The following is an 18,023-nucleotide window of genomic DNA, read 5'->3' on the forward strand; positions in this document are numbered from 1 at the left end:
AAGTCAGGCTGGGAAGCAGAGGCTCGCTGTGGGTATTGCTTTCCACACAAAGGATCAATAGTGTCTTGCTAAAACATGAAAATTTGAAGAGCAAAATGTTTCACTTTTTTTTCAAATATAAATACACATTGAGTACAACGCAACTTAAAGGTGAGCTGAGAACCTGGAGCCTCATCATCCCGCAGTATTTTTCCTAGTTGAAACAGTCTGATGCTAACACACAGCTATGCTGCTAGGAAACAGCAGCTAAAAAACAGAGATCCTGAAGGCTGGTTAACAGTGATTGCATGTGCATAAATTGCTGAGGAGAGCTATGCAAACCTTCATAAGCTAAAACAAGTGAAAAGGTGGTAAGACCTTATAGCTTGTTCAATAGCACCAATCCAGATGCAATTCCTTACCTCCTTAGAAAAGCAGGTTAAGATAAGTCACCTGAAATCTTGAAGAACACAATGTTCATGTGTAGCCCTTTGATCAAAAAGTATTTTCAATTTAAGATTTCTAACTCCAGCATTGTAACAAAATAACACCTGCTTATTCAGTTACTCTGAAGATTTTCTTACATACCAGTGTTTAGGCCAGAACTGACAATTCATCATATGGAAAAACGTGATCCACACCTGGCAGGACCATGCCAGCAGGAATTCAATCAGTTCAGATACTGAATGCTCTCCTGAAATCGTTGTTTTGTTCATAGTTGGAAGACTGTCATAGTAATACAAAACAGTTTCAGAGGTAAAGCTTCATTTGTACACTCTACTCTCAGGACTGTCACTGTAAAATTCCAGCAAAACACTTCTAATACAGATAAAGGCATAGCTTAAATTTACAAATCATCCCCTAGAGTCTTCTCCTTCCAAGTCAGCATTAACACAGTAAGAACCATGACATTTTAGAAACAGTACTCTCCACATTCTCTCACTTTTCCCTCTAGTATGCTAGAGTACAGATCAGTCAAGTCTTTGTAATTAAAATAATTCACTGCTGTTTTTATGCATAGAAGAATTGAGGGAGACTGCCACTGGATAAAACACTAGCATGTTTAATATGCAGAACAAAAGAGTTGTTTTTTTTTTTTTTTCCAAGCAGTATGTCTTTTCAACTATTCCAAATAGAAGCCTAATGAGTATTGAAAATGAAGCAAATTAGTATATGGTATTAGTTTGTTTACCTGGTACAAAGAGCCAGCCTGCCATCTCACCTTCCTTAGCCGAGGAGTACATTGCTTTCAATAGGAAGGAAAGTATTAGCTAGATTATACCAGTTATACACCAAATTCATAGGACTCAGCATCACTAATATAGCTCTTTCCTCAGGACTAAGAGCTACCTGCATTTTGATGTGCCATCAGTTACATAAACAAAAATGAAAGCATCAGGGTTTTGAGAGAGAGTATTCTGCTATTTGGGTATTCTGGTTCAAACTTAGCCATTTTCATTTGCAGGCTAAACAAAGTTTTTCTTGTCTATGCTTGAGTCCTGAAACTAATTAGAAGCTTGCCATATCAACACATTCTACACATTGCTGTAACATCCCAGAAGAAAATTCACCCAAGGCTTAACTGCAGATGAATCCCTCAGACAACTTCAGATACACAAGGCTAAAGACATTAAATCAAGCACTACCTGAGAGTACATGTGATATATGTCAAACATTGTCTATACAGTGTTGCACATAATACAAAATTGGCTCAGCTATATACAAGATGTTTCAAATTATGAAAGAGCCATCACTTTGGAAAAGACTCAGGGCAGCAGCTATTTCTTCCATGAATATAAAGACATACCATTGATCCAAAGTTTTCAATGAGATACCTCCAATTTCTAACACTCTGACACTTATAAGCCTCACCCCATTTTAAGACTTTGGTTATTCAACAGACATACTGATTTGAGTAACAGCAGAACTATGTGCACAGAGGTTGATAAGAATGTACCACTGCAGCACAACAAGTCAGACACCTTCTCTCTGCAGGCTTGTTTTCAATTGTTTATTGAGGTTTAAGAAGTCATCCACATTTCTATAAATATAGACATTACTTGAGTAAGTGACTTACAATGTCACCAGTGCAGGTACATTTATAACCAACATACAAAAGCTCCACTGGAAGCTACTTCAGTTTATTCAAAAAGGACCAAGATGTCATAAAAAAAACAAACAGCTGTCACTTTCAGTTATCAAAGACACTAAAGTGCATTTTTGGTTATCTCCTGGTCGAACAGCTGCTGGTTAAAAAGCTTGATTTTTTTTTTCCCAACATAGCTAAATTACATTGATTGACATTCGGTTTGTAGCTGTCATCCTCCTGATACATGGCAGCAGGTAAGAAAAATGTATTACTTTGCTGGTTGAGAGGAGGAAATTAATTTTGCTAGTTTTTACTTTTTTTTTTCAGTCTGGTATTTCCAACAAAAGTTTAAAGATATTCTAACATTCTGATGAATTTCTACAGCACCACTAAAGTTAGTCTTAAAAATCCAGGCTCTGCTTTAGCCCTTTTAATTGCTAACCAAGTATCTAAAGAGTCACTTGAAGATCTGTACCAGTAAGAAAAATTACCCTCCCTTTTCTGTCAAGCACTATCCTGCCCAGTTAACACTGTTTGCACACTCTGTAAACAAGAACAGCTTAAAGCATAATTAAAGCAGAACACAGGCCCATCTTGAAAATCTTCTTCCCCCTTTCCCTCCCCCCCGCCCCCGCCCCGGTAGTGTCTAATGTTTGAGTGTATAAAGCATTATTACATTCCTAACCACAAAATACTGTAAGAGTCACAACAAAAAAGCATACGTTGAAAGTGACAGAGCAATACCGCTTTAATAAAATGGGGTATTTTGGGGAGATACAAGATGTGCTCCACTAATTTTAACTCCATCTTTACCTCATTATAAGTATGTTATATTGCCAGGAAAGTCACCAATAGGGCAAAGAATGCTGCACTGGTTAGAACCACAGCAGCCATAGTTGTTCTTTATAGCTCCTTTACTGCAGTTCATTGACTTTTGATACTAGGAGAACAGAGAACTCACCATTCAGAAATAAATTATTAATTTTGAGTAACAGTGTAAACCTGATTAGTACTGTATAATGATGAATGGCTACTTCTAAAAAATAAAAACCTTATATACCAAAAAACATGCTATATGTTGAGAAACCACTTTTTCATGCTCCATCATGTTGTTTACAGTTTTTACTTGTCAAAGTCTTTCTTTTACCAGTTGAAGAATCCACAGCACTTAAAATTTCAAGTGTTTGAACTGAACATGATTTAATTTCAAAAAGTGCCAAATTAAAAAAAAACTGCACATGTAGCCAAGCTCTCATGAAAATCCTCAAAGAAGCTAAAAAAAAACCAGCCTCAACGAAATTATGGGTTACTAGCTTCATACATGTTTTTAAAGCTGTATAATGTTCACCTAAGCACTCCACTTACGAGCATCGGAAGTTTAAAAACACAGAACACCTTCAATGCAAATTGCTTGCAGAGGGCACCCTCAAACATATGACTACAACACTAAGCAGAAAACCCTCATTTTATTTGGCTATTTAGACATCCATGTCACATATACCCACCCATCCATTTCCTGATAGCATTACATCATCTATTAGGGCTTCTGAAATAATACAGAGCCAAAAAACTCAGAAGAGACTAGTTAAAAAAAAAAAAATCCACAACTGCACAGCCTTCCTGCACACAGCAAGGTTGTGCAACTGATTGTTCAATGTAACTAAGCTTAACGGCATCCAAACAGGCAGGCCTGGGTTTGGAAGCGGTCTTACGTCAAATTTTGACCATGAAACTACTCTAAAATAGAAAGGTCAAGAAAGAACTCATCTCTTCTTTTTCTGCTGCCTCAACATTTTCCTTCGCTTAATTATCATATCATGTAGTTTCTCCAGTCCCTCTTTAAGTCCGTCTCCAATGATTGCACAGGTAGGCTGCAAATGCCAGGGTGTTGAAGAACTCAGCTCGCTCATTGCTAACATTTTCTCTATTTCAGAAAGGGAGAGGGAGTTCCTCAGGTCCTGCTTGTTAGCAATGATAAGGACAGGCACTCCTTGATTCTCAGATATCCTAGTAATCTTATGTAGTTCTGTTTTGGCCTCCTCCATCCTCTCAACGTCGACAGAGTCTACCACAAACACGATGCCATCGGTGCACCTTGTGTACGACTTCCACAGTGGCCTCAGCTTCTCCTGGCCGCCCACATCCCAGAAGTGGAAAGTGACCGTCTTCGAGTTGCCCAGCGTCACTTTGATTTTCTCCGTATTAAATCCTTTAGTGGGGACAGTGTTGACGAACTCATTGAACTGCAGTCTGTAGAGCACCGTCGTCTTCCCAGCGCAGTCCAGCCCCAGGATGACGATGTGAAAGCTCTGGAAGGAAGGCAGGCTGGACAGGATCGGCGTCTGGTCCGAGAGTCCATTCCCCATTGCCAGAAGGGAAGGTGACAGCAGGCTGCCACGAGCAGAGGCGGCTCCCGCGGCTGCGCTCGGATCCTGCCAACGACACAGGCGGCGTTACAGCCCGCTCCGCCAGCACCGGGGCTGCGCGGCCGCAACGCGCCGGCCACGGCGCCGCCGCCTCGACTGCGGGGGCGGCCGCGGGCAGCGCAACGCGGAACGCCACACGTCCCCCGCCCCGCCCGGCGGCCGCGGCCGCTCCCGGCACTGCGGCTCGCCCGGCACCTGCGCCCCCGCCGCCCCTCGCCGCGCCCCGAGCCTACCGCTGCTCCCTCAGCGCGGGGAGGGGCGCGCCGCCCGCGACCCCATGTCCACGCGCCGCCGCTGCTCCCGCGGCCGCTTCTGCTGCGGCTGCCGCTGCTGCTCCCGCAGTCGCTGCCGCTGCTGCTGCGGCTCCGGCTGCCGCAGTTGCTGCCGCTGCTGCTGCTGCTGCTCCCGCTCCGCTAGTGCCGCTCCCGGCGCTGCCGCCGCCCCGCCACTCTCCTCTGCCTCTGGTGGTGGGCGCCTCCCAGCGCGCGCCTAGCTCCGCGCGCCCCTCCCGCGCTCTCCCATTGGCCGAGCTGCGCGCGGGGGGCGGGGAGCGAGCCGCGCTCCGCCTCGCTCATTGGCCGAGTATCGTACCGTCCGCAGCCGAACGCTTCGGGCCGAGCGCGGCCGGAGGAAGGGCCGCTCCCCGCCCACGCCCTGCCTTGAACGGCCCCCGCTCCTCCTTCTCCTCCCCGGGAGGCGGAGCCGCTGCCTCACGCGGGCCGCTCGGGGCAAGCCAGCGCGGCCGCGCCCTCCGCCTACGACAGCCCCTCCGACCCGCGGCAACGGGCGGCAGCGCCCCTCCGGCGGCCACGCCCCTCCGGCGGCCACGCCCCGCCCCTTCTGGGGAGAGCGCGCGCTCATTGCGCGCGGGTGCCGTCACTCCATCGCCGCCCCGGCCCCCTGGGGCTGGCTCTGCGGTGCCCCGCCCCCTCTCCGGCAGAGGGCGCGCTCATTGGGTGTGGGCGCTGTCACTCTAGCGCGCCCCCGGCCGGCCCCGAGCGCTGCCTCCCCGCGCACCTGCGCCGCTGCCGGCGGCGGCTGGCCGGGAGCGGGGCGCGGCCCGGCCCGGCCGCTGAGGGCTCGGAGGTGCTTCTGCAATAAAAGTGCGCCGGGCCCGGCTCTGTGCTCTCGTCATACTAAAGTCGACATACTGTCCCCTAAACCGGAGACAGAGACCAGGAGGGGCCGGGAATAATGTAGTGAATGACACCGTTCTGATGGACACTTGGCGCCCAGGGATGGCAGCAGTGCCCGGGTCTGAGTGAACACGCAGTGGTACCTGGCCAGGTTGCAAGAGATGTTTCCCACAGCACAGAGATATGTTAAGTAATCCTGCATTTTCATATCTCTGGCTGATTTGAGCAGGGAAATGTTTCCCAGAACTAATAACGGCAGTCAGTGTGTCTGATAACACATTGACGACATTTACTGTTTCCAGAGCATACAGGTGTTAGGGAGGCCTGGAGGAATATTTTGTCTCAGCTCTTCTTGCTGCCGTACCGTGGTTCTGTTCCCACTGCTCTGTTCGCTTAGCACCTTTGCCACTGCAGTTTACTGCAGTTTACATGGTTACTGCTGCCCGTGTCGGATGTACCCTGGACCAGTGTAAAACAGCACACAGAAGGATCAGAGCAGAGCATGCTACCAAAATCTTCACCTATAGTCCCTAGGTGAAAATTTAATAAATCAGTCTTTATGATAAAAGCATATGTTTAACTGTTAGCTAAAGCTATTGTGCTACTCTAGTCTACCTGTCCAAGTGTATATTTTTCTGTACTCAGTATCACAATCATAGAACGGTTTGGGCTGGAAGGGCCTTTAAAGATCATCTAGTTACAGTCCCACTGCTGTGGGCAGGGACACATTTCATTAGACCAGGTGGCTCAGAGTTCATCCAACCTGGCCCTGAACACTTCCAGGGATGGCGCATCCACAGCTTCTCTGGGCAACCACCCAAATCTTTGACCAGCTGGGCTTCAGTAAAAGAGAAGTGGCATTTTCAATATTAGTCTTCCCTTTTTGTCTAGAGGACTGCTAAGATTTCTTGATGTGGCTGCTGAAAAGCGTTAATTTACAAGAATATACAGACAATCGTATTTCTTTTTTTTCCCTTTGAAAGCATTGTAGTCCACATTTTAAATCACAGATAATTTTATGTAAAAGAGAAATAAATGAATAGTAAAGGGACATATAATAGCAAAAAAAAAAAAATCCATCATGTGCTGTAGGCAATGTTTCATGTTACTAAAGTGTTAAGATACCCATTCTAGTCCTACTAAAAATAGCAAAATTCTAATTTGCTTACATCTGAGATTAATATTTCACTGCATTTATCTTTATTCATGATTTACACCCTGATCTCGCAGCTGTTTCTTTTTGGAGGAAGTGGCTGGTTTGTATAGGAAGGTGATTTTGCATCTATGGAAAGGAGCTGTAAGTTACTACCCCTAAGGCCAGCTGGGAAGGTTTTTGATTTGGCAGTATTTTACAGTACTTTTGCATAACATAAAGAACTGCATAGCATACAATGTAATAGGAAAGCATCTACAGTGACAGGAACAGTGGGCCTTAGTTATTTAATGGATGGTTTCCAGTAATTCAAATTTGGGTGGAAACCAAACTGGTATTTGGAGGTACAAATACCTCCAAAAACAAGGTATTTGTATTCCTTAACCAAATACCTTAAAGAATATTACTGCCAATAATAGATTTATTAATAAAGCTTGACAAGCTGAAATAAATCAAATTACCTTTATCTCCACCTACAAAATTAACTATCCCCAATTTTTAATGGAAAAATAAGCCTATTAGATATTACAGTCTCCTAAACCTTCATGTCTGATTGTTACCAAAATCTGTTCAAACTTTAACACAGCTTCATAATAATACATTTTAAAATTAACTCCATGAGAATGGATATTGGCTAGCTCATACCCTCATGGAAAGTATTTTGATTTTAAACGTAAGATGCATAAGGCTTGTTTTTATCTCTTGTTCTGCTGAAAAGCAGTCAATACATAATATTTTATTGAAAAGGGAGGGATAAAGAACTGATTTTTTTTCTAAGGTATAGTATATCCAACACACTAGGTGGAAAAGGAATCTCATAAATCTTGGAAAAAGAGTTTTATGACATCAGGGATGTCATTTTAAGATAAGACAGAAATTAATATCTTCAACAACATGAGCATACCTGTATTTGTAAATATATACATGGAAATAATCTGTGCTCTCCAGAAAATACTTGGACACTCCCTACAGTTAATTTATCATGTTTACCTGTTGTAACTTGCTTGGAAGTGAATTATGATCTCTCTGGGGCTGAGACTATTTTTCACTGTAAGTCTTCTTTGCACCTTGATCTTAATTAATGCCTGTAGGCACTTCTGCAAAACAGCTATTAAATAACAATCCAAGTGGATCAGCTCCTCCCATACACTTCATGCTGCTTTAGAAGTCAAATGAGTAGACTGGGCAGGTGTTATGGAGTAATGGTATCTAAATTAGTGGGAGTGTATAAGAGTTGACACATTCAACCTCTGATAATTGAAGGTAAGGGTAAAGCAAGGCTCTGATTATCCTGTAGAAGTCTTGAATGAAGGAGGTGTACAGAAAGAACACCTTTCACACTTTTTAAGTGTGTAGCTAAATGGAAGGAGTGCGCTGTTCTTAGATGACAGCTGAAAATAACTGCAAGATACAGTAAGAGGAAACAATGGTGAGAGGGTCAAGCCACATGCAGAATTTTTAATGCAAAATAAGGAGGTGCCTAATTTCTGTGTAATTTCACATACTGATACTTTTCTTATTTCCTCTCTAGTCTCTACAGATCTGAGTTCTTTCTGGCTCAGCATTCCTTAGCGTCTGAAAAGAACTGCAACTTCAGCTTCTATGGGCTAAAAACCTTCTCCCTTTTCCTGTTTATACAGTGTACCAGTGTAAATAGTAATATATTATTTTCTACATAGGTTTCTTACATATATGCTATAAATATTTTCCACATAGAAGAGGGCAGGGCCAGGGACAAATCACTGTGTTTCAAGAAAGAAGCAGTACCTGCATAACATGCAGCTTCTTCACTGTGATAAAGTAGTTTGGGTTTTGGTGTTTTTTTTTTTTTTTTTTTTTTTTTTTTTTTTTTTTTTTCTAATTCCTTAATGGCCTGCAGATAATTTTGGTTCAGGGCAGTTTGAGGGGGCCAGGCTTCCAGTGGTGCAATTATTAACTGCTTCTGAGAAACTTAGATAGTCCTTATTAGGGATATGGACCATGAAATTAACTGAAGTGTTGCCAAGAAAGAATTGGCTTAGAGTGGAAAGATAAAATTCTTAGAAATTTTAATATTATTACCCAGCAGAGACTTAGGTTACCTTTTAATACACATCACTTCCTTCACTGCAGGAGCTGTCTCACAGTGCCGAGATAATAAAAATGCAAAGGATCATCAAACATCTACTTGCAAGGTTGTGTGTATTCTTCACAAGAAATCGTCTTTCATATGGAAATAGCAATTCATGGAAATTAAATAGCAGTTCATGAGAGGTTCACTGTAGCAGGACATTAAATCAGAGCTGTCATTAGTGCTGGTCATTTTAAAGTTAAATTCCACTCAGGTAGGTGTGACTGTTGTTATACAGCCACATCTAATGATGCAGCAGATGAGAAATTCCTTCCAAATAAAAGATAGGGGGCTTGAATTTCTAGATATGCACAAAATTCCTTTTGTTTTCATTAAATATCTTCATTCTGAAGAACAAGCTAATGGCATTTATTATCCTATAATAGTTCAATAGCTAATCACCTTAGAGTTATTTTTCAATAGCACCACATATTGTGTGTAGCAAATTTGATTCAAATAAAATGAAAAATGAAACATCAGACAAATGATCCTGATGCCATGTACTGCAGATGCAGAGGGATATGGCCAGAACTAAAGAACAGTGGGAGCAAATATGAGCAAATGATGAAGGAGGGATAGGAAGGAACCAGCTGCATCTCAGAGCTGAATTAGTTGTCAGACACAAAGGGATGAAGTCCTAAGAAGAATGGAATTATTGCAAGGACTATGCACTGTCAAACACAGGTAGCTGGCCTACAGCAATGGGATCCCAAACCCCATCTTCATGAGAGAGATGTGTTAGCAACCTCACACCACCAGATATTGCTGCTCCGTGTGGAAATCAAGCAGATTTCTCAATGTGTATGAAAGAGAAAATCAGTTGCATTTCAGTACAATGACATGGCAGATCTAGGCTGGGGTAGTATTTATTAATGTTTGTGTAATAGCAATAATGTTTATTATTACAGTAACCAACTGTAGCTCGCTTGTACATTCAAAAACTGAGGTTACTTCTCTTCAACTATAGCCTAGATCTCAGAACTAAAAAAGTACTGCTTTGAATTGTTACACAGTTCTGAAAGTATTGCTTTGAGTTGTTACATGGTTCATAAAATATTACAGCAGTTTCACTATGAATTTTGAGAACCCCTTGAATATGAGCACTAAGAATGAAATAGCTGACAAATTGCAACACATGAGGTTTTGCTCTTAAGATTATCTCTTAAATTGATGTACAAAATGTTTTGCACAAAGAAGCCTTTTATCATATTTTCTACATCTGCTGGATTCTTTTATAACTTACATGCTGCATAAATTACTTTGCTTTGATTATTAAAAAGTAGTTGGTGGCAGAAAATCTAATTTATTTCCTCACAATCAATAAGCTTAGAGCAGTAGGAGATGGAGTTGCTGTGTGTAGACTGGTTAATTAAACTTACTGTCATTTCATATATACCTTCACATGAAGTCTAACATCTATGTTTTGCTACTTTCATTTTCATACATAAACATAATGCCACATAGGAGGCTAACAAACAAAAAGCCTCCTCTGATACTGACAGAGTTTGTTGCATCTTCAATTCTATTCAGATATGCTAGCTGAAAGAAAGTTGTACTAACTCATAAATGTCCTTAGTCACACTGAGCAAGTGTTGGCTCAGGGTAACAAGTTTTAACCTCCGCCTTCCAAGCTCCATGAAATTTGGTTGTTTCATCCTCTGATGCGATGGCTGTAATGGTGGTGACTCCATGTTTGTGGAACACAGGGAACAGCCTGACCACTTTGTGTGCACTTTGTGTATGAGAAATGCACCTTCTGTGATAGGGTGGGACAGCAGAAGGGTTGTCCCCAACAGCATCTTTGTGTTAAGGACTTGTATCACAAAACTCTCAGCCACACTTAGTGTTCAATTAATAGCAGAGTGTAATTAATAAGGGTTTAACATAGATCCCCTCTTCATATGATACAAGGTTTTTAGTCACAAAATCCAAACCTGGACATAGGACTTGTTATGGGGTAGTTTTAAAGAATAGAAAAAAGCTTTTTTTTTTTTTACAGCAACCCTTTGTTTCCTCCCCTACTTCACTAAGAAGCTGGTGCTAGAAAAACCCCAGCAAATATGTTTATTTAATAAATGGACAGAATACCTCCTACTTTAATCCTTCATTTCATAAGGGAAGACTCCAGCATGAGCAATTCCAGTGTTCAGTGTGTGATAATACACAGAAGCAAACCTTGGCTTGCATGTTTTCTTCAATGGTTGTATACTGATCAAAGACTTACATTCACCTCAGCAACAGGTTCCCCACCTCCTACCCCAGGTTTGTGACAGCGCTTTTGCTTTTATAGGGTTTTTTCCCCCTCTGGAACTAGTGACTTGAGTCACACTCTTTTGCAGAGAATGTAGTGCTAACTCAATGACTCAATGCTACATTGAAAATCTTGCCAGTTAAGAGAATGGCTTCCAAAATCTTTTTTATTCCCCAGTATTTTTTCCCCCAGAAAAGCTATGGGCACTTCAGGGTTGTTTTTGGGGTTGTTTTGTTTTGTTTGTTTTCTCCTATGCCAGGGTAATTCTGAACAGTTTAAAATTCCATCAAGCTGAGATTTCAGTATCAGCTGCAATCTTCTCACATTGCTTCCTTTGAAAGGGGTTGCAGAGTTTTTAAATATAATGCTTTAATATGATGGGAACAGTTTGCAAGCAGATTAAAAGTACTACAATTACAAATATAAGAGCAGCATATTTTATTTTGCCCCTGTATAGACGGATTTGGAAATGTTGGTAGTATAACTACTGCTGTTTGAAATATTGCTAGCATAGAGTAACAATGAAGGAAAGAAAAAATGGCTATTAAATATTTTTCTTTTCTAAAAAACTTTATAAATATTGTATAACTATTTAACTTGCATAAAGCTGCTGACATTTGCTGGAATTGTAATAGATAGGAAAAAACAAACAGACCTTGGACATCAGAACAAAGAAGGCTTTTCTTTGATAAATTTATATCTCAGTTGATTTACTGTAGTGGAAAAAAAAGGTACATGTTCTGACTGAAGCTTCTGACTAAGTGTTTATAGGATGAAACATTAATTTAAGCCAGTTCTTTCCTAACAATCCATCTGCTTGCAACAGTTACTTATTTAAAAGCTATGCTTTGTTCTTCAGGTGCTGCATATATCCAAAATGAAGTACCAGGACAGGAAGAAGCACACGGCACTCAGTTCACAGAGTCAGAGTTAGCATATGGTTAATGAAATGCTTAAATGACAAATATAGCGCACTGAAACCTGCCATGAGAGCATTTCAAAGACAGTCACAAAAGAAAAAGCACTGAAGTTCTACTAATTTGCAGGGACTGGCCTGTTCCTGTGGCTGGCTGGAGCAGGGAGCCTGTGCCTGTGTGGTGTGCACAGCTGGGTTTTGGATGTGTTCCCACCATTGTTGGCAACAACTGAGAGGTGATGCCAATCCAATATACAGGGTTCACTGCGAGAACAAGCAGGCTGTTGATCTGTAATAATTTTGTGTAAATCAAGTTAAGTGCACACCTTGAAGAGGAAATTCAGTTGCTCATCTCTCCTAAAAAGGCACAGCAGCAATAGAAACAGATTTTACAGAGATTGCACTGCATGGAAATAAAATTTTATGAGAGATATGCCTAAGTTCCCAGAAGGGCTGTGAAAAATCTAAAGTCTCTGCTTTAGTGTATAATAATGTAGGTAGTACAGTGATAATGTCATAGCTCCTTGAGCCTGGTGCTCAGAGGCAACAGCTAAGAGAAGTCCCCACTGAGACAATGAAATGGACCCAAACAATTTGTTTGATGTTCTCCAACCGCTGTTTGGTAATTCATCAGTGCTCCTATTAATAGGAGCTTGTGAGTGCTGCTTATAACTCCTGGTCACATACAGAACAAATAGTATGGAATAGAACTACTCTCTGGCTTTCTGAGAGCATCTCTTTCTTAGATGGGTGAAAAGAGAGACCTGCTGGCTCCCTAGATAGAGGGGAGGGGTTTATTTTTATTTCTTAAAGAAAGAAACAATTTATTATTAATTTTAGTCCAATAACTGAGCTCAAATGTAGGTAGTAATATCTTTAATGAGGTAATTAATTAACAATGTTCCTGAAGAAAAACAACAAATACATGCATTAACGGATAAATTAACTTGTTTTTTTTAAACCGCAGAAGACTGGTAAAGCCTACTGAGCATCTGTGCAGTCCACTGGTCTCATTCTCTGCAGTGCTTGTTTTGCTTTCTACCAGAAGTCTTTCCCAGGCACTTCATTTTAGCTCTATAGTTGTGAGGCATTTGTGAGTTTTCAAAAACTGTGTCACTGGCTGGATGTTTAACCTGTCTTTTTAGTCAACAGGCATCTGAAGTGCACAGTGAAATACTTAATATGGCCTAGCAAAATAAAACATAATTTTGCACTCAGAATTCTATATGACACAATTATTTGCTTACAAAGAAAGTCATATTTCTGTGTGGCTTTTCATTCGGAGACTTCCCAGGCACTAGGAATTTTGAGCTAAGACTTACCCGTGTTTGCCCCTATTCCAGCACAACAGCACTCCCAAGTGTAGTACGTGCAAACCCTGATATAGCAGGTCCTACAGCTTTGTCACCTGTGTGGCAACTGCATCCAGTCCCTGTGCGTGTTTGGATTTTGACCCATATATTAAATTTTGTTTTGAAGCAAGAGGGTGTTAAAAATCAGCTTTCTGGGAGGGAATGGAAAGAGCAAATACTCCTTTGCTTTGATTTCTGGTATGAAAAGTAAACTTCAGCAGAATATGAATGAGAGCTAAGCATTCTAGATTGGATTTTTCTCCAGCCCAAACAGAGTTGTTTGGCTGCCAGTGATAAGAACTACAGAGTTTCAGTGCCTCCAAAGGATCTTTTTCCCCCCAGGGCCATGGATAGTTTCATCAGCTAGCCTGAAGTGTGGCGTGAAGGTTTCAGTCTCTTCCATTGAGAAATGATGGGCATCTTAAGCTCTGGATATTTGCCACAGTTTCTTAAACTTAAGCCAAATTAAAAAAAAAAAAAAATTCTTCTCAGTTACAATACATAAGAGTTTCAATGTGAAATCTGAGCCTATTACAGTGTGCTATATCAAAAGGAAAACCAACCCTCATTCTAGGGAGCTCCCAGGTTTGTATTTATGATTACATGAAAAAAGGAAGAAGAAACAAACCAAAGACAGGACGATGAAAGAATAAGGTTTCAGGGAAGACAAACACTGTGTGGGTGGGGAGGAGTAATTTCATCTCCTTGCTCAGCTGTAGTCTAGATTTTTTAAATCTTATCAGCTCACCATGCCTTCTTTTTAAGTTAACAGTAAATCTCAAAATTACTTCAGTGAATGCAAGATTAGGCCTACTGCTTGCTAAATGTTAAAAGCTAAGTCACTTGAAAATTGATTTGAAAGCTAATAATGGGGGTGCTAGGCAGAAAGCTTTCTTTCACATCCTAGGTTTCAATTCTTGGAGGGAAACAACAGTAAACTCACTTTGAAGACCTTATAAAACCTGTCCCTGCAAAATTGTTTTTGCTTTCTTCTCCCAGGGAATATGATTCAAACAAACCACATCATACATTCCAATTCCATAATACTGAAAAAGAGAAGCCTTTCAGAGAATTCAGCACAGCTTCTGCCACTAGAATTGTAAACTCACATAAAACCCTGCCAAAATACTAATTTTTAAATGCATACTTTTTAAAGCCTTTTGTTGACATCACAGCATTTTATCAGAATATAGGTTTCCCGTTCTCTGGCTCTCATGGCCACACCACACCACTTAGCAAGCTTTAAACAAAGTAAGGAAGGCAAATAAACAAACTTGTGGAGGAACTGAGATTTTAACTGAATTCCAGTGAATGGAGGCAATACTGCAAGAGGTGGTAGTTATAGTGCTGCAAGGGTTAGCTCTGCAGTTTTCATCTCTCTGAAGCCTTCCTCTTCACCTCCACCAGGACTGATCATAGAAGATTAAGACTCCAGGCAGGACTCTAGGGAGCAGAAGCAGCAGTGGGATACTATGAACATAATCTTTTTTTTTCTAATTTAATTATTTTATTCAAGGCCTCTCTACCGCTCAAAAAGAAAAACCAAACAAATAATACCTCCTTATGTAAGGAAAAAATAAGCATGGACATACTGTAAACAGAAAGACTCTATTTAAGAAAGTCTTCATGCTTTGAAGATTTTGTATTTCAGATAAATATATGATACATTCAGCACACGAGTAGATGCAACCCAAAACTGAATCTTCAGAGGAAGCTTTAAAGTGGTTATAAGTGGTTATAACCCTTCCTCCTGGTTTACTGATGGAAGGCCTCTGAAGCCATAGGTCATTCTGTGAAAGCCTGTTACTAAATCTGAGAGATTCTGCCTGCTGAGGGTCACTTTAAAAAGCCCTGTCCTTCTGCTTAGGGACACAGATATCTGCACAGTCTTTCATCTCAGCACAACTGTAGATACAGGGATTTTCAAGTTGGCATCACTGCACTCCCTGCAAATCATTCATCTTTGAGTCCTTGCTGAGGATTGATGGAAGGCACAGCAGTCTGGCACATAAAGCATATATGTGTTTCTGTGTTTTTCAGACCAGTGGTAAGTCAGACTTGAGATAAAACAATAGCCATCAGCAGTCACCACAGAGGCCCTAACTCCAAGCTTTCACTGGGCCAGAGCAATGAAATTGTGTGAAAAAAATAGTAGCAGCCAGCAGACGTTTGCTGAAGAAGAGGGACAACATTTAAATGCAAAACCAAAGCTTCAAAATTAATAAGAAATTTGGTGGTAATCTTCATCCCTCCATCTGTAGTTGGTGAGCACTTTTTGTTTCTCTCAGTTCATGCCCTTGACTGTGGACAGGACTCCTCATGCTCAGACTCTGGATTGAAGATTGTTACCCAGTATAATTCAGTAATAATGAAAGAAAGATCCAGTACATTATCAGCACTCACAGTCCTTAAGTCAACCACAAAACACCACTTGCCAGAAACAAAATAAGCTCTACTGCAGAGAGACCTCATGTTTTAACAACAGCAGCAGAAAAGTTTCAGGGCATGGGAGATCAGACAAGATGCCATCCCTTTTAAAAGCAAATCTTTTCATTCTCAAAAATGAAGTAAAGAAGCATCTGAGGATTTTGCTATTTCTTTGTAAACACAGCAGAGCCTTGTCTTTGCTTCATACTTACAATCCCTAGAGAAGTTGCTCCCAATCTGGAGAGGAATTTTTAAGGACCTGATGCAGGTACACCCATATGCAGCTTTATTGGAGTGTCAAGGCTGAACAGGCGAGGGCGAGAGACCTATTTTAGCTTATATTGTGTTATAACATAAAAACTTTACTTCTTAGTTGAGCCTCGGCCCTTCCTCTGCTGCCCTAATGCCACAGCTGGTGGAACTGCAGCCGTTCTTCAGCAGGTCTCTGAGGCATTGCAATCATCTTGTCTAATCCTGCTCTAAGCAAGTCTGTGCAGCCTGGCACCAATAACCCAGGCAGCTGTCTGGATCATGAGCAGCACCGACAAGATGACAGTGTTGAGAAGTGACTTGACTAGGTCAAACATTGTACAAACATACGGTAAGAGACAGAGCAGCTTAAATAAACAGGGAAAGGACTGAGGAAATCCTCATTTAATAGGCAGAGAATAGGACAGTGAATTTAGTGATTCACACAGGCAACAGGAAATACAGGTACCAGAATCTCTGTTTGCTACTTTGAATATCAGACAAATTTTCATCACCTTTCCTCACACAATCTTGAAAAAAGATCACTTTGAGCTTTGGGAATTCACACATGGGATTATTTGGATGCTGAAGTGCATCTGCAAATGCTAGGATGGGACTGAGTCTGGCAGAAGAAGGCTGCCTGGGCCTATCCAGAAAGAGAGTAGGGGATTGTTAGAGTGGGCTTCTTGCCTGTTCTTGGTGGTAGGACATTCACTGCCACTTCTTACCCAAGTATAGTAGGAGAGTAGCTGGTTAGTGTTGGGAATCTTTTGTGTCATTAGAGATATCTGCAGCCCTTTCAGCTGGTTAAATGGGGACTCTGGTGTGCTACAAGGCTCACTACAGGAAACCTGTGACCTTTCTGAGATGCCTCTGTGAAAATCTAAGCCTCGATGGAAATCTGTAATCTTCCAATCAGCGGTCTGTTTTAATCACAATTGTTTCTGCAGCTGCTTGTTCTGTAGCAAGGATATCAGACAACACAAAGCATGATGAACTGTTGGCCATGTGATACTAAAATCACCTGATTACATCTAGCCTTGATGTTAGTATTCCCAAATGCTGGGAAATCACCCTGAGTCACCTCTGTGATATCTGTTGAAGAGCAGCAAGGAGAGCTGTGCTCTTATAGCACTGTTAAGAGGCTTTTTTAAAGTAATCAAAGCACTGTTGCTGCATGTGTCTCTGGGCCTTTCAGTGAGATACTGTTCAGATTGTTCCAGTCTCCCCTGCTTGCCTCCATGCAGCTAATTTTTGTGGCAATGATCCGCAGTCTAATAAACAATAAAAATCAATGCTTTCACTGGATGCTTTCATTTCATGTGCACGGAGGCCCAAATTTCACTGCTGGCTGATTAAATGTGGTGGTAAAGTGTACAGTGCTGTGGTTCTCAGTATACTCTTAACAACCCTTTGAGGAGAGAACACTCACAGGGTGGAAATGTGAACGTGTTTAGGAAGAAGCCTGATACAGACTGTTTCACCTTCCACTTGCTCCCCTGGAATAACTCTGCCTGCTATTATTAAAAAAAAAAAATCAGCTTACATATTCTGTTCTGTAGGGACAATTTTTTTTTCCCTCAGAAATGCAAATATACTTTAATATCAAGAATAAAATGACAAGCAGAGGGAGAAGGGCCAAAATAATCACCTGTTAATGTTATGCCATGGTGGGCCTCCCAGTTCCCATTGGTCAGCCCTTCTCCTTGCACCTTGGAAGCTTTAACTGAAGTGAGTGTAGTATATTCATTTTTAGCATAAGGTCATGGGCTAATAGGAAGGGAAGGTCAAAGTAACTTTATGCCAGTCAAGAGAGGATGTAACTAGACAGTAAGGACATGTAGCAGATTAAGGATCTGATTGTGTTTTCAGAAGCTCCTTTGATTTTAGCATCAGAACTCCTTGCCGTAAGAAGGGAAAAGTGTACTATTTCTT

At 41.4% G+C, this 18,023-nt stretch overlaps 1 protein-coding gene across 2 annotated transcripts; it reads right to left on the reverse strand.

Annotated features, from left to right (window-relative positions):
- Positions 1–1,976: 1,976 nt before the first annotated feature.
- On the reverse strand, positions 1,977–4,918 carry ARL4A (ADP ribosylation factor like GTPase 4A). 2 transcript variants are annotated; one of them, XM_068210078.1, is made up of 3 exons: positions 4,843–4,918; positions 4,728–4,783; positions 1,977–4,500 (listed from the first exon to the last, which is right to left on the reverse strand). In XM_068210078.1, exon 3 carries the CDS (start codon positions 4,432–4,434, stop codon positions 3,832–3,834), a length of 603 nt encoding a protein of 200 aa, XP_068066179.1. In that variant the 5' UTR covers positions 4,435–4,500; positions 4,728–4,783; positions 4,843–4,918; the 3' UTR covers positions 1,977–3,831. The 2 variants fall into 2 exon arrangements, with proteins under 2 accessions (XP_068066179.1, XP_068066170.1); XM_068210069.1 differs by having other exon boundaries at positions 4,728–4,862.
- Positions 4,919–18,023: the final 13,105 nt, after the last annotated feature.

The sequence above is a fragment of the Anomalospiza imberbis genome, chromosome 1, assembly GCF_031753505.1.
Source record: "Anomalospiza imberbis isolate Cuckoo-Finch-1a 21T00152 chromosome 1, ASM3175350v1, whole genome shotgun sequence".
Lineage (NCBI taxonomy): Eukaryota > Metazoa > Chordata > Aves > Passeriformes > Viduidae > Anomalospiza > Anomalospiza imberbis.

Coding starts and splice junctions, on each gene's coding strand:
- ARL4A (XM_068210078.1), bottom strand. CDS start 4,434: ATGGGGAATGGACTCTCGGACCAGACGCCGATCCTGTCCAGCCTGCCT.